This window comes from Patagioenas fasciata, chromosome 5, assembly GCF_037038585.1.
Source record: "Patagioenas fasciata isolate bPatFas1 chromosome 5, bPatFas1.hap1, whole genome shotgun sequence".
Classification (NCBI taxonomy): domain Eukaryota; kingdom Metazoa; phylum Chordata; class Aves; order Columbiformes; family Columbidae; genus Patagioenas; species Patagioenas fasciata.
The window spans coordinates 43,918,946-43,934,363 of NC_092524.1; the positions used below are offsets into that span (position 1 = coordinate 43,918,946).

The 15,418-nt window shown below is 36.6% G+C and overlaps 1 protein-coding gene across 11 annotated transcripts in view; it reads right to left on the bottom strand.

The window, feature by feature from the left end:
* Positions 1-15,418, bottom strand: part of RALGAPA1 (Ral GTPase activating protein catalytic subunit alpha 1) — a 142,209-nt gene that overhangs the window by 71,708 nt on the left and 55,083 nt on the right. For 7 of the 11 annotated variants that reach the window (XR_010651401.2, XM_065838424.2, XM_065838423.2 and 4 more), the window contains 8 exons: positions 12,496-14,064; positions 10,477-10,601; positions 8,091-8,307; positions 6,830-7,006; positions 3,281-3,433; positions 1,556-1,749; positions 1,329-1,427; positions 1,067-1,222 (listed from right to left, as the gene is read on the bottom strand). Coding sequence is in view for 10 of the 11 variants with exons in the window: in XM_065838424.2 (XP_065694496.1) it covers positions 1,067-1,222; positions 1,329-1,427; positions 1,556-1,749; positions 3,281-3,433; positions 6,830-7,006; positions 8,091-8,307; positions 10,477-10,601; positions 12,496-14,064 (2,690 nt within the window). In the remaining variant the exon portion in view is untranslated. The remainder of the gene's footprint in view (positions 1-1,066; positions 1,223-1,328; positions 1,428-1,555; positions 1,750-3,280; positions 3,434-6,829; positions 7,007-8,090; positions 8,308-10,476; positions 10,602-12,495; positions 14,065-15,418) is intronic. The other 4 variants (XM_065838429.2, XM_065838428.2, XM_071809402.1 and 1 more) reach the window with 3 other exon arrangements.

The following is a 15,418-nucleotide window of genomic DNA, read 5'->3' on the forward strand; positions in this document are numbered from 1 at the left end:
ATCCTCCCCAACAAGTATCATCTGACTAAAACTTTAAAGAAGGTATTAGACTTTTACATATATCTGTATGGAACCAGAATATAAAGAAAATAATATAAAGTGTTTCATGACATTTTGGGTATACAGTTATTCAACACAGCACATCACATTCTTGTAGACTTAGTGAGGCAGTTGTTAAAATTAATGTACATGATGCAATCTGTTCAAAATATTGGAAAAAGTAGAAAATGTTTTAATTATTAAAAAAAACTTCACAAGTTCACAGATATGAAAAAAATAACCCTTTTCTTCCTTTAAATTTATTCTCCAATAGCAGTGATTTCCATTTAAATGGCAAGATGCCATTAGGAAGATTTACAATCCAGCAAGAAAAGCAGTGTAAACTGGTTTTTAAAGGACAGAAATTGGAGATCTGTACCCATAGCCAACTGTGGAATAATTTTGGACTAGTTCTATTTTGCCCAGTTAATGAAAGCAGGGTTGTTCGAACCTTTGGTCTCCCTGTGCCTCTAACTGCTCCTCCAAAAAGTTCACAAAACCAACTTCTGATGCAAGCCTTCAAAAAGAGCTTTTAAACCATATAATATTTTCAGACTTGTTCATATTAAAACCTATGAAAGAGAACCACTCCCACTGAGATACACTCAGTAAGCTTGCTGGTTCCTGTATGTGCTCTGTAAATAAACTACTCCAATGCAGGGAGCACAATTTATGTTCCCACTACCTAAACTGTGTCATCAAGGAGTGAGTAAGAAGAAGAGTAGACCTTAGGGAGATCTGCTTCCTTTTCTTTCTTGCATGCTTCAATCTATTAACATACAATCAGTAAAAAATTAAATAATACCTTTTCTGCCCTCGTGTTTGCTTGAACTGGACTACAAAAAAAGCATTCCTGATTACAGCCAAGAACATGAGGGCCGCTTATCAAAGTTTTGAAAACGTATCAGTCACATAACCATTTTCAAAGACAAAATTAAATTACTCACCTGAAAATCCCTTCAGTATTTTTGATAAAACGTTTTAGTTATACTATTCACATTAACCTGAATTTTGTAATTAAACTTACTTGATCAACATGAAGAAGTCCACAGTGCATTATATTGTAGAAATGAGTTAAAAAATCCTTGTTTGGAGAAACATCTTGTCTTCGTTTCATTGTCTTACAAATGAGTTTATAAGCATGTAGCTTCCCTTGTTTGTATTTATCAGTCAGCATTGTTGCCTAAGTTTTAAAACAATATTTATTACACATAAATCAAAAAACATTAAACACTTCCACAACTGCATGAACTTTTATTTCTGTTTCACTGCTTAGTACTCGAATTCACCTTGAAAAGCCATGGTGTCAGAATTCTGAGTGGTGGAATTAAAACTGGTGGAGACGGTGAAGTCAGGTTATCTGTCGAAATGCCAAGATTGTCTCTTATCTGCAATTATTAAAAACAAAACAAAAAGGTAACCATGTAAGGGAAATACATGAGGTGGTGGGATTTTTTTTCCTTCTGAAAATCCTGCCTTATTTGGTCAGGCTGGAGAAGACGTTCAGTTATTTTACCTTGGCCAGATTCTGCCACAGTTCGCACAGGTAATCAAAAACCTGAGCATGAATCTCTGGATCCATGATGCTGTTGACATCTCCCAGAATTCCTAGCATTCGCCTCCACATCACAGTAGCAACATCTGCATGCCATCCTGTGAGTGTTCCCCCAGCCATCACGCTGCAACATTCTGAGGGGAATTCACTGGTTTCTGCAATGGAAGAAAAAATTACAGTGAGACCTACCTCTCCAGAGAAAGCAAGCTCTGATACAACTCTTACATACATAATTTTCTTAAAACCAAACGGAAAAAAAAGATTAGGCTTTCAGAGTAAGGTATTTCTTACCCATCCAGCCACCTCGAAACTGGAAATGTTTAACTATATGTCTACTTTCAAACTCCGTAGAGGAAAAAATGTCCTGTTTCTTACATTCTTTCCATAAGTAACATTTAAGGTCACTTCTGGAGCATTAGTACTGGTCTGATGGACCTAGTAAGACCACTCCTTTTGTAAAGGCTGTCTTACGTTCCTTGGAGCGAATGAATCTCCAGAACTCCGCTTGCCTGCTTGGAAGTAAAATTACATTTCAACTTCACATTTTTCCCAATCATATAGAAAGACGATTTTCCTTAGAATCTACTAGGAACGTATTTTATCGCAAATTGAAGAGAAAGGTGACAGTAAACTTGTCTCTGGCTACTGTTCTTTACGCAGTAAATTTGTATAAGTGAAGATAAAGCATTCAGTAACCTAGCAGCACACTCTTAACTCTCACCTAGCTTTCTCTACACATCAGTGTTATGTGAATGAATGTTATTTTTCAGGTGGAAGACGTTTAATCTATTCTGTCAATACAGAGAAAACTTCAGTAGATTACAACGGTTAAAGCTTAACTCAGTTCACATTTAACTAGCTGAACAGCCAAGTAAACTAGCTGACGAGCCACAGTTTTAAAGCAGCAGGCATCCAGAATCTCCTTTCCACTCCTCTCAGATTTTCAAAACTTCTCAGCACCAGAGTTTGCTGAGACCTTCTGAAAATCTCACAGCTCCTACTGGAATACAAAATCAAAATGAAACTCAATTCAGTCTAATCACACAGCCTCCCGTTTTAAAGATCTGGACCACTGTGATACAGACACTAACAGTTTCCAGCCTGCAGATTTCAAAGTACAAAGCAAAATTATGTTATTCCTGTCCATCAGTAGGCTACTTAAAGGAAAAGGGTCTGAAATGTACATCAGACATCCTTCTGTTTTCATGAGACAAAACACGGAGAAATGGGAACTTCGTATTTATAAACTGAATGGACCCTAGAATTCAGTAACTAAGGCAGCGGAAGTAATTATAAATGTGTTTAGATATGAAAGGGAAAACAACCAACATTCCAAGAAGAAACTATAACATTACCTTAAAATTATGTCCTATTACTTATACATCAATGCTAAAAGAGTTTATGACAGGGCCACATACCAGATTAAGCTGCAACGACTCTAAGCATCAAAAAGGGCAATTATAAATGTGTGGACTATTAATCCACTGCTAGCAGTTCTAATGAAAGTAAGATAAAATACAAAAAGGTTTTGTTTGCTTTTAAATCATTATAATTAAGTATTTTTAAAAGTGCAGATGAAATAGCCTTGCACAGGATTGTCTACAACTAACCAGATACTAGCTACTTCACTATATGGCATTGGAAAGAAAGAAAGAACAGGTTTATATTTTCTGTTCCAGATATTGCCTAGGTCATCTGGCGTCTGTAAAACAGAGTGGTGGAGCTTCTCATCCAGCTGCAGATCCTTCTGCTCAATATGATCTGCATGAAGAGTAGCAGGAGAGGGTGTCTGTGATCGGGATCCAAGAGCAGATTGGATTGGAGAAGCACTTTCAGAGCCTGCAAATGCAATTTTTAACAGTTACCTTAAAGGCTTTTCTATATTCTTGAGCTACTGAAATGTTGTCTAAACATAACATTAAAAGAAAACTGAACTACTTTTATATATCAGATCTGGGCAAGAAAAGATATAAAAACTGTAAGCAGAGCTCACTGTGAATGGCGCTCTGAAAGAAAACAAATTACATGCATGAAAGCTGAGAGACGAACATCAAAATCAGATAAGTAAATGGATTAACAGACCTCTATTTTAGGTCCAAATAATTTGAAATGTATTAGTTCTGCAGCACTTCCAGTGTTCTGAATCAGTCAAATTTATCTCCACATTCCCTCACCTAAATTTTTCTCCAGCCAAGTGGTTAAGCAGAATTTTTCCTGGAACTTTTTTTTTTCCCAGGTTTATGGATGCATGCAAGTTAATTTGTAAATAAAAGCTCAAACCAGTAACTGACAACGTTTGATGTTTATCTGCCAATTGCACTGAGAAAATCCATGTGAAACAAAAGTCAGGGGAACGTTTTTCCTCTAAGACAGGAAAACACAAAAGTTTGAATGGCAGTGCTGCAAAGGTATTTTTCTATGATCTCCACTGAACAACCTCTAGGCAACGGTTTGATCTCCTCTATGGAGGAAACTGTGGAGATGGAGCGGGTATTTGTATTTTTCTTCTGTACTACCTTAGTTTCACTTCCTGAATTTGCCTAAAGATCGTTATAAAAAGCTGAGTTTGATCAGAATAGTCAGATGGGAAAGGAAAAAAAAAAAGATAACAGATATGTTACCACATATTTCTCTACACATCACCACATTAAAAATGGAAGAACTCAAACCTATTAATTTTAACTCTTAGACAAATGCCACTGGGACCCAAAAATATTATAATACTATGCGAAGTTCAGAGTTAAACTGAACTTTAGGGACCGCAATGAAAAACTGAGTCTTTTTAAATAGTAATTTTTCCAAATTATCGGCTGTGAAGTGTTCTTTCTTGTAAAGAAAAGAAATTGTTTAAAGAACTTGAGAGAAAATGTCAATGCTATCAGAAATTGTGGTAAACAATCTTAATTACATTGTTAAACTGCAAAGGTCTCTATCTGCTTTAAATGGCAAAGGCAATGAAGCTTTTACCATCAATTTAAATCACCACCTCTGCACAAGAGAGATGGACACCACGGCTTCACACCCAGCTGCTGTCTGACCCAGCAGGGAACGATGCTCTCCACTCGCTACTGACCACTTGTTTGCCAAACGCTCGCAAAGATAATGTAAAATACACACTTAAAAGCTGTTCAAAGAAATATTTTCCTACTTCTCTTCCATTCTGCTCACTAAGTGGGGTGATGGATGAAAGCAGATCGAGAGAGAGGAGGTGGGGGGGTTGGGGGGAGAAAGCGAGGGTGAGGGACAGAGGGGAAAGGAGAGGGAGATAAAGTGTGGGCAGGGGAGGAAAGGAGGGAGGGAGGGAAGAAAATGGACAGAAATCATTATGGAAAATTTGCTGTAGTGCAGTCTTCTAAGAAGCACTAAAAGATACTCCAGCATACATGGATCCAAATTTGACAGCGAATACTATGGGTTCAACTTGTTCTAGGACTCATAAACAGCAATCAACAGTCAACTCAATCATTTGCTAAGAGTATGAAAGAATGCCTGTACTCCAAGAAGAAATTTTCCTTCCAAAAACCATCAAAGGAAAACTATTTAGAAACAAATAGTTTTCTGAGAAGCTGAACCACAAAGAAAATAATTTCTTACGAGTGGTTTTGAGGTTGAGTTTCTGCAAGGATTTGCTGGTATATGACACAGCGAATTCGCATTGCAGCCTCCCTGTCACAGGACTCTGCATACATGTAATTTTCACTAGAGAGCTGCCTATCTTTCATAAAATTTCAAATAAAAGACTGTCTTTCTGTTTTCTTATATGCCAATTTAGCAGAAATTAGACAACGGGGTCCAGCACCATTGAGGGCATGGAGCAGTCGGACAGAGACAGAGAGTGTAACTGCACAAGTCTTGCTTCCTTGGGAAATCCTGCTGAAGTTAAACGCATGTGACACACAAAAGCTGCCTCTCCAAAACAGCAGTCCAAGCAACAAGAAAAGACAGCCACAGAATCTCTCAATGGAAAACTCGGTCATTAATCGCAATCTTATCAATTCAATTACAGTGCAAACTTGGACAAAAATACCAAACAGTAATGAAATTATTAACATTTAAAAACAAACAGAAAAAGAAAAGGTTTTCTGTGAGGACCTCCAACAAGCACACAGCAAAGAAAAAAATGAAGAGAACAGAAGTCAAGCTGAACATCGTTGAACAAGCTGAACAACAATGTCCAAGAAATCTAATACCATATTTCTTTCAGCAGAAAGGCCATTTTAGAAAATGAAAATTGTTGCAGAGGAAGTAAAGATGTCTTTCAACCTCTCTGAAAATGCAGTTTGATTTCTCACAGAGAACAAGACACTGTATGTAGGTAAAAGCTTTGACAGACAAACAGGTACTTGTTGCCAGGGTTGTAACAGGAATCGTAGCACATAACCGTTAAGAAACAAGGAGTATGAAAATGACAATGGACATCTTTACTTCCCATTTACAAAATCTGGCAAGAGATCCCTCTTCCAAATACTCCTAAGAAAGGAAGATTCTCTCTTTCAGAAAGGAGCCCATTAAATTTAGGTTAACTGCACCGCTTGGTGATTGCTAATCTAATCATCATTCTCTTTCCCAAGAAACAGTTGCAAAGTAAACCGGAGGAGCCTCAAGCTCATCAGCTGAGGTTGTGAAACACTGCTTCCCAAAAGACTTACTTTTTAATGAAAACAACAGGAAAAGTATTAAAAGAAAAAGAATTCTTAAGTTACATAAATGAAAATTGATCTTACATGGCACAGTGACTAACATTTTGCACATTAAAAGCTCCCAGTTACACAACAGACAGTATATATATGGAGAGAGGTTAAGATGGATGTATACAGAAGAATTCCGTCATACTTCAGTGTGATACAAAGGTTTGAAAGAGCACTGTCAAAGCCTTCTAAGGAAAAAATTCCTTCCTGGAAATTAGCTATTTGACTACCAGTAGAAGAAGGACACTTGTAAGAGATCTAGCATACATTATGTGGTAAGAGTTTTTTTCCTGGTAATTGTATATAGATTTTCGCATGAAGGGTTTAAAATGCACCAAGTCAAGGATCATATGGGTAACTAAGTGAGAAAAAGGTTTTCCTTTTATGTTATTTCATGTATTACTTTTCAATAGCAATAAAAAAAATAATTGAAATCAAAGAATCACCTTATATAGAATACAGATTCATTGCAGAAGCTGAAACTAGAATTCTTCAGGATGGGTAGAAAAATTTCTGAAATAAATGCCTTTTTTTTTAACTACTTTACCAGTAATAGTTGCAGCTTCAGCAGACAATGGTTGCTGATTGAGACTACTTGTTTCTGAATCTATATGGAGTGTAGTTAGACTGGCCACTTCTTGCTCCTCAGCACTCTGTTGCTGTCCTGAAATTGCATCAACGTCAGTGGAAGCTGGCGTCCCTGCCTCAGTGCCAAAGCTGAAATCTGCATGAGGAAAGCACTGTATTAACTTATAACCTAAAAATACAATAATATAAAACCCAAAAGCCCAGCACCTCCAAAATCCTCCATGTAAAACTTGGATGTACATCTCCTATGCTATTAAAACATTGCTGCAAAATTTACATAAAATATAACAGCAGAAAGTAATTGACTCTTATTAATATTCTCATTCCTGTCACGAAACCGTTACTGTACTTCTGGAGAAAACACTCCTATTGCATGTTGTGTGTTCTGCTTAGTTGCTCCAAGTGCACCTACATGAGAATAAAGTAAAAATAATGGAAAAATACATTAAGGAACTTATTTGCAAAATTTACAAGCGGGAAAGTAATATTCAAGTTGGTTATTAAAGCACTAAATTAAAACTAAAAATATTACGGCAACTGACACTCTATCAAATGGTTTTTTCAACACTAAAGAAAAAATGTCATGCTGAAATGTTTAAATAACACTTAGTTGCATAACATCTACATATCTAAGAATTGTAATTTCTTCAACAAATACCACCATATAAACATTATTTCTCTCTTACATAATACATTAAGTCATAATTCCTAGCAACCATAATGATCTCTTCTATTGAACAAGAGTGGGAATGAATAACTGAAATAATTATGTTATTAAACAAAGCATACTAGTTTTACCATGATATTACACTTAGTATTTTGATTAAGCTATAGCTACACAAAGCCCTTCTTAAAATTTTACCGTAATGTTTTCAAAAGAATTAAAATAACTTCCAAAAAAAGTAACCTTTCATTTCTATATTTTGGGCAAAACAGACGGATACGCTGCAGGGAGCAGACAATATTGCTTTTTAACTTCTGTTCACTGTTGTTCTGCCTTTTGCACAGTAGTATTCCAGTGCTGTTTTGTTTAGTATACTATAAACATGATAGCCTCTCTCAAGAACTCTGCTTGCTCCATTAACTTGCTAATGATTTCAATGAGAAATCAAAATAAGCTCTCTCTACAGAAGACTGCTGGCATATAACTAAAAAAAAAAAAAAAAAAAAAACAAAAGGAGAGAAATTTGCAAGCAGTACTTTTGGAAAAATATACTTGCTTTCAAATTTGCGGCCATCATACTGGAAGGCGCTGAAGGAGTCAGAGTGGCTGTCGGAGCTGATGAGGTCACTGCTGCCCGCGCTGGCAGGTGATGTCCATTCGGAAGGCACACCTGGGTCGTCTATAGGACGCATTTGGTTCTGTTTGTTCAATATATCCGGAAGGTCTTTAGGAACCTCCAGGCTGCCAGGACTGCTTCCTCTTCTTGTCACATTCTAAACATTGAAGAAACAGAAATTATTTTACAATCTTGGATGGCTTATTTACATATAATGCGAAAAGCAATCACACATTTGCAAGTGTCAGCATGTAAGAAATAGCTCACAAGAACCTAAACCAGAAATTGTCAACACACTACATACATTGCTAAGACTTTCCAAAACCCCAGACAAGCATCAGGAAGTCAAGAACCTAAAATCACACAGTCACGCAATTTCTTAAAGATAAATTTTATTTGCATAATGATTTTTTGGGCACATACCTTAAAGGGCTAGGATTCAGACTAGCATGTGCCACACATGTATTAAGAAAGTCTTCAGAGAGAAAACATAGCAAAGAAGTATATTTTCTCCAGCTTATGCCTAAATTCCTAACAAAACCTTGTCAATCTTGGTTGCAGACACAAGCAGAAAAAAAAAAATTCAAAGAATGTGGTGTTCTCTGGCCTACTATGCTATAAGCAAAAATTTAATGTACACCACAAGCCAATGAATTTTCTAATTAATGTGCTAATTTTCTTACGATCAAGCCAAAGCCTTAATATTGACTTGGACAATAAAGACAGCATATAGCAGAAACAAAATATATAGATTTGCTCATGTAGAAGTAAGGTGGTGTTCTACTTGGAGCCTTTCTTTAAGCTGCTCTTTTCACAGATAGGACTCTTTGAAGGAAGAGAGATACAGGTAGAAAAGCTATTTGATGAAACAGCTTGAAGTCTTAATGCATTATAAAACGGAAGGTGACTTCCTTTTACACTAGGCCCAGTCACTTCTCTATTATTTTATTATCCTGCTATTAATTAGAGATTTGCTCAGGCTGACAAGCTTTTCATGATACAAGATTTTAATATGAGTACTTTAGATTACAAAATCAGTGTCAGTTTCAAAATATTTTTTCAAACCTAACTCAGCTGGTTTTTGCTACCTAAGGAATGTACCAATTCTCTTGTCTTGTCACTATTCTTGCCCATTTATGTGAAAATGAAAAGTATTCAATTTCTCTCTTTTTGTCTGTGGCCAGATGCAACAATGTCTGTTTTATTAATTTGCAGACCAAGTTAATATTTTTTTAATAGACTTCAAGTTAGTATTTTCGTCTTGTAACTCAAGACCTACTAACAAGAATACGTTGCGCCAGCAATCAAGTTTGATGAACATGAGTTCAACACAAAGGAGAGAAAAAAGTATACATTTAGACAAAGTTTATAAGTCCTCTCTTGCCATTTATCAAAGAGAATGTTAAATAAACAGTTTTTTTCTAATTACTTTGAAGAATCTTTTTCTGCCCCTTACTTAGTTGCCCAACAACTAAACTACTCATTGCCAACACTCTACAGAAGCACATCTTAAAATGACCCTCTTTTCCTAAAAATTGTTTTAAAATTCTACGCAGGATAAAGACCAGGACAACTTTGTAGCAATATATTTAAATTGTTATTAATTCTGTTCTTCATTTGCAACATGTTCTAACATCTTCCTTTTCACTGCTAGTTAATAAAACATGTATCACTTTGGGTTAGTTGTCTCATTCTGTAAGCATTTAACAGTAATCTGAAATTCTTGACTTAAATTTGATTAAAATTTCTCACTATGAATGATATACCAAACAACATAACATATCTGGAAAAATGGAGTATAAGAAAAGTTGGTTCTATTAGCATAAAACTATTAACAAAAAATTATTCAACACTTGTAAGTGAAATAAAAAACATTAATGAAACAGAGACGCTAGTAGTGTTTTGTAGTCTGTTGCACCAACTAAACCTGTAGAGAATAGTACCATATTACAGCACAGAACTAGGTACCACACTGAAGACTGCAAATTTACATATAAACCATTATCCTGAAAGTCTCTGTGTACAAAGATCTTTACAGGTGTGATTAAGGCCATTCAGGTTCAATGAGACTATTTATCTGACAGTTATTTTTTCATTGCTTCCACAATGAAGATTTAATAGATATGAAAACACGAACGACATAAAATGGCTTGAGTCTATGTCAAAATGATTTAAAAGCAAGGAATAATTAAGTTATATTCTTAATCCTTTTTGATTCATAAAATTCACAGAAAGATATTTTGACCAGCTGACTTATAATGTCATTGACAAGTTCACACACATACGCAGACCTACATATTGAAAAGTAGGAAGTTTAAAGGCTTACCAGTGCACTGCCACTGCGGAGTCTCTCAGCTATAAATTCATCCATGAGGTCAGGAACATTTGTATTGCTACTGCCAATATCGCTATCAATATGGTGCAGCTTCTGACTCATGTCCTCTCTATTAGCTAAAAGCAAATGAACAACTGTATATAGTAAAAAACACATCAAGACATTTTCAAAACAAAACATAAAAAAATTTAAAAAACCCTGTTAATTAACAGAAACTTAAAAATAAATCAAAATTGTCAAACATGCATTTTAAGAAATTCCCTCTTTTAAAGCAGATTCTACTGTAAGAATTAGTACGGCTTCCTCTTCCCACTAAGCAGGGGTTAGTTGATTTCCAGTACCACCTCTAATAGCAAGAAGCTTCTAGGTAAGCACTACTCAAAGTTGTTAATGCTTGCTTTAAGGATACAGCATATATTCTTCCTCCATATCACAAAAAATAAGTAATAAATCCTAAAATGTTTTTATGATTCCTACAGGCACTCCTTCTTCATTGCATTCCTAATGAAGAGCAATGCAGTGGAAAACATAAATGAGGCTGTAATATGTACTAGTGACAAATGTCAATGTGGCACCATATACAGTTAGTATAAATAGTGCAAAGAAAATCTTAAGTAATAAAATTACATGCTACCACAAGGAATGAAAATTCAAACTCTGTATGGTCAATGGTTATGAACAATTAATTAAGCATACTCATCTATGAGTTTTATATTTTCAATATAACTATACTGTTCATATCGAACTGTGGCTGTTACACGTGACTTTGCGATCATAGCCTTTAAAATCTTCCAGTTATTCCAGTTCAGGTTTTCTCTGTAAGAATTTGTCCCTCCACGTCATCTCATGAGACCACAGTGAAGCTTATTCTAATATTGAGGCTCTGCTAAATATTACAAATTTCCAATAAAACATACTTCAAAAATTGGTGCTTTCTAGATCTCTTTTTTTCAGAAGTCCAGATTCTGCAGAGAAGCAAATAGTTTTTTTGAGACCCGTGACAGTCACGTTCTGTTGGTGCTATGCTTACAAAGACTGCCCTCAGGTGGCATTAACATCTCGATGCAGGATGCGTTACAGAATCCTCTGTTAATCATGCCAGCATAACAATGGGAGAAAAGAAAACCTACATTACTGCTGAAAGTTAATTTATTGTTCATTTAAGGTTAAGATGTGAACTAAGACAATGGATATTAGAGCGACAGCCTTCTTTTTTGATCAGTCCACAGAGGTCTCATAGTTAGCAGGAGAAGGACCATCATGAGACCTTCATGAACATCCACAATTCCAAGAAAAAAGAAAGCGATGAAAGATGTTGCCAAGATGTAACAGCATCCATTTTGACGAATGAATACAGAAAGGCCTACAGCATGTTTTGAAAAAGATTTAAACAATGAATATGACTAGACTCACAGAGAATTGTCAGAATGAAATCATTCCGGTATTAGAGATTTCTGTTTAAGACTATTTTTTAAAGTTATCTAAAGTGACCTCCAAATGTAAATTTGAGGGGCTTTTTTGTATTGGAGGAGGATAAGGAGGAGGAGGAGGAAAAAGAAAACACACTAAATGAACCAGAAATACAACTAGTTCAAGCCAGGTCCTTCTCACAATCAAACTACACTCAGAGTGGAACAGCACATTCTGATAAAACATGCATATTCCAATTGTTTGGTAGGTTAAATTTTAGGGTTCTGCATGGTAGATGAAAATTCAAAACACTCGAGGCTTATTGGGTCATTTACTGTCTCTTCCTCCTCCCTAACGAGATGGTCTTCAGCAGCAAAGAGGTTCGACTAAATATTTTGAAGAGGGAAATTAGTAATTTAAAGTATGTAAAACTTGTGCTGGGAGAAAAATGAGCTGGCTGTAGGCGCATGCATAACGAAACAGGGAAAGCAGTGATCATCCCAAAGCCTTTTGATTGCTTATCAGAGCTTGCTTCAGTTGCATTAAGCCAAACTGGTGCTGCCTTTCTCCTTTTGCACTCTGCACACTGTTAGTGCTCACCTGCAGCTTTCCTTCCAAAATAGCCCATTACATGACTGTACAGATCCCTCAGTGGAGCCTCTGCTGGCATTCTGTTCTGCCTCTGTGGGGAAACATTTGCCTTCGGCTTCGAAAGAGCATGGACAACAGTTTTATACACACCACCCAGGGAACCCTGCTGTTGTGTTGACTCCTGACCTGGTGCTCTAAAGGCACTACGATTATGGAACTGATTAATTGCAAAACCTTCTTTTTGCAACATGGGTGCTTGAGCTTCTGTAGATTCCTTACTTTGCTTGCTGCCAGCTGAAGCAGCATTGATCGCATCTAGAGGTCTATACATTCCAGGTCTAACCAGCTCCGTGACGGCTGATGAGCTGGTGCTCGCACTGGTACTGTTGTTGCTGCTACCGCTACCGCTACTACTGAAGCCACTGAGTTTACGAAGTCTTGCTTTCCAAGCAGCCTCTTTGCTCTCAAGAGGATTGTAAAATTGAACCGATTCTGTAGATGGCCTAAAAGTAACATGAACGCTATTTCTTTTTCTAGTCGTTATTTTCATTATTTTGGCCCTATGAGTTACAGTTTCAGATAAACTCCTTTTAGTTGGTGATGGTTTGCTTGTGCCTGTGATGTGAGGCATTTGAGGGTTAACTTGTGCTTTAGGAAGAATTTTCTTTGCATGCATAACACGTGAGTTGGTTACTTTTTCATTAAACTGGGCACTTCTATGCTTCTCAGCTACTGCTGTTTCCACAACTAAATCTGTATCAGCTTCAGTGGCTGCTTGCCTGTACAGGTATCTCTTCCCTTCTTTGCTGCTAGGACTACTTGACCCATGATCAAACACACTTTCACATTGTTTATCAATATTTAACTGTCTGGCTTTATCGAGTGCTTGATTTCTTGTAAAAATGTCTACTGGAGTAGGTGCAATATTACTTATAAAGCCACTTTGGTTTTGTTCTAGGTGCAGCTCTGTGTTATCGTCTCTTTCTGTAACAGTGATGCTATTCGTGCATTGACCGGTCTGATCTCTATTTTCTAATCCATCCAGTGGTAATCTATCATTCTTATTTACTGATGTATCAACTTCGCCAGCAGAAGCCTCACATTTATCTACCTCAAAGTTACCGCAAAGTTCTTCTTTTTCTTTAAGATATTCTCTCAGGGAGGAAAGGAGATCATCTTCACCTTCAAGGTCAACATATTGGCTTTGTTCAAAGGCTGTGTTTGCAAATTCTACCGGCCCTATTAAATGACAAAGATGATCATAAATACTATCCCCAACTTCCAAGGAGGACTCTCTGCTATTTGTATCAGTGACATGGCTTTCAGTGGATCTATGCATTGAAGAGGTCTCAGTGGAACTCTGTAAGCTTGGAGCATGATGGGATGAACTGTCAATGACAGGAACTGCACCTTTGGCTCGTTCAACTGCAAATGGTTCCAGGATGTCAGAGGTGCTGCTGCTTCGTGGCAGTGGTTGCTCCTCATTTAATGCACCAAAAACTTCACCTGGAGCATCCTCGCTCTGTGAAAAATGTCTGACTCGAGGTGGACGTGGAAGAATTTGAGCATCATCAATGTCTGTAGGAAAAAAGTATATGTAACATGCACTAAAATTTACATCCAAAGACAACATGTATTTACCACTACAGCCTAATGACGTGACTTTAAAAGCCAGGAAAGTTCAGAGCCTTGTTTTCTTAAGGACAACAAAGATACTTTTTCCAGTACTAGAGTGTTAAAAACACACGCATGTAATATCCAGTACAGAATGTAATATAAATGAGTTAGACCATCAGGACACAGTTTTAAATGTTACACATGCATGAGAACGAACAGTGAGACCATGAAACATTTGGAAATACAGTTAAAGCTAGGGCTGTGCCAATAAGTTCAATAATTCAACCAATATTATGCCAGCTAGTTCGTTCAGGACATGGTTACCTGGAATACAAATTAGCTTAACAGTAGTACCCATCGTGGAATTTACATCTTCGGAAAAATGCAAGAGTCTAAAGAGAACAAGTAAGTTTTCTGGAAAATTAGAATTGTTTATTGAAGTGGCAAACTATTACTTTTTTCATAACTTGTATGATTATGTATGAACTACTGAAACATCAGAAAGAATACTAGCATACAATTATGAATATTATGGTGTATATAATATAGTGTATACCTAAAGACTAAAGCTTTTAAATTACATGGAAGAGCTGGTCCTATACAGAAAAGATTACTATCCATAACGGACAATTTAAGGATATACCTTTTTTCTCTAGAAGAATGTTTTGTCTCTCACTTTCAAAATGTGAAACTAAATACTTCCTAAAAGCTTACTTCCCCCTCCTTGCCCAGTTTTACTCAGGTAAATATGGCATTTACAGGAATTACCAAGTTAAGAACCCTGCTACTGAAAAACATCCTGTAGTCTCACGACAGGTAACATTAGAGTAAAACATCTTTTGTTCATGAAAAGACCAGAACATTTCTTATGACCATTTAAATCAGCGATTCCTTGTCTCTGTTCAGACTGCTAATATGTTAGCATCAGTACAACTCAAAGTTAACTGTAATGAAAGCTGCAGTTCCAGCATAGATCACCTAGGAATCACACAGAAGTATCTTCAGCCCACTTTGCATCATCCACGAAAATAAAGAACCTCCACATTCGCCTTCAGATTTCCTGATGTTATAGGAACACCACATACCATAAAATCACTGGTGTGGGCAAGACTAAGAATCTCTTGCAGACAGTTCAATTAATTTCAAGAATTCACGCTATCTCTTGCAGTCTTTTTACGGGTAGACACTTGAACAGTGAGGTAAAAACAGCTTTCGCAATTGTCTGTTGATTTGGTTTTGACAGAATTCCTTATTCCCCAGATTTATTTTTACCACCTACCACTTAGAAAGTTGTAGTCACGCTTTTAAAGTCAGG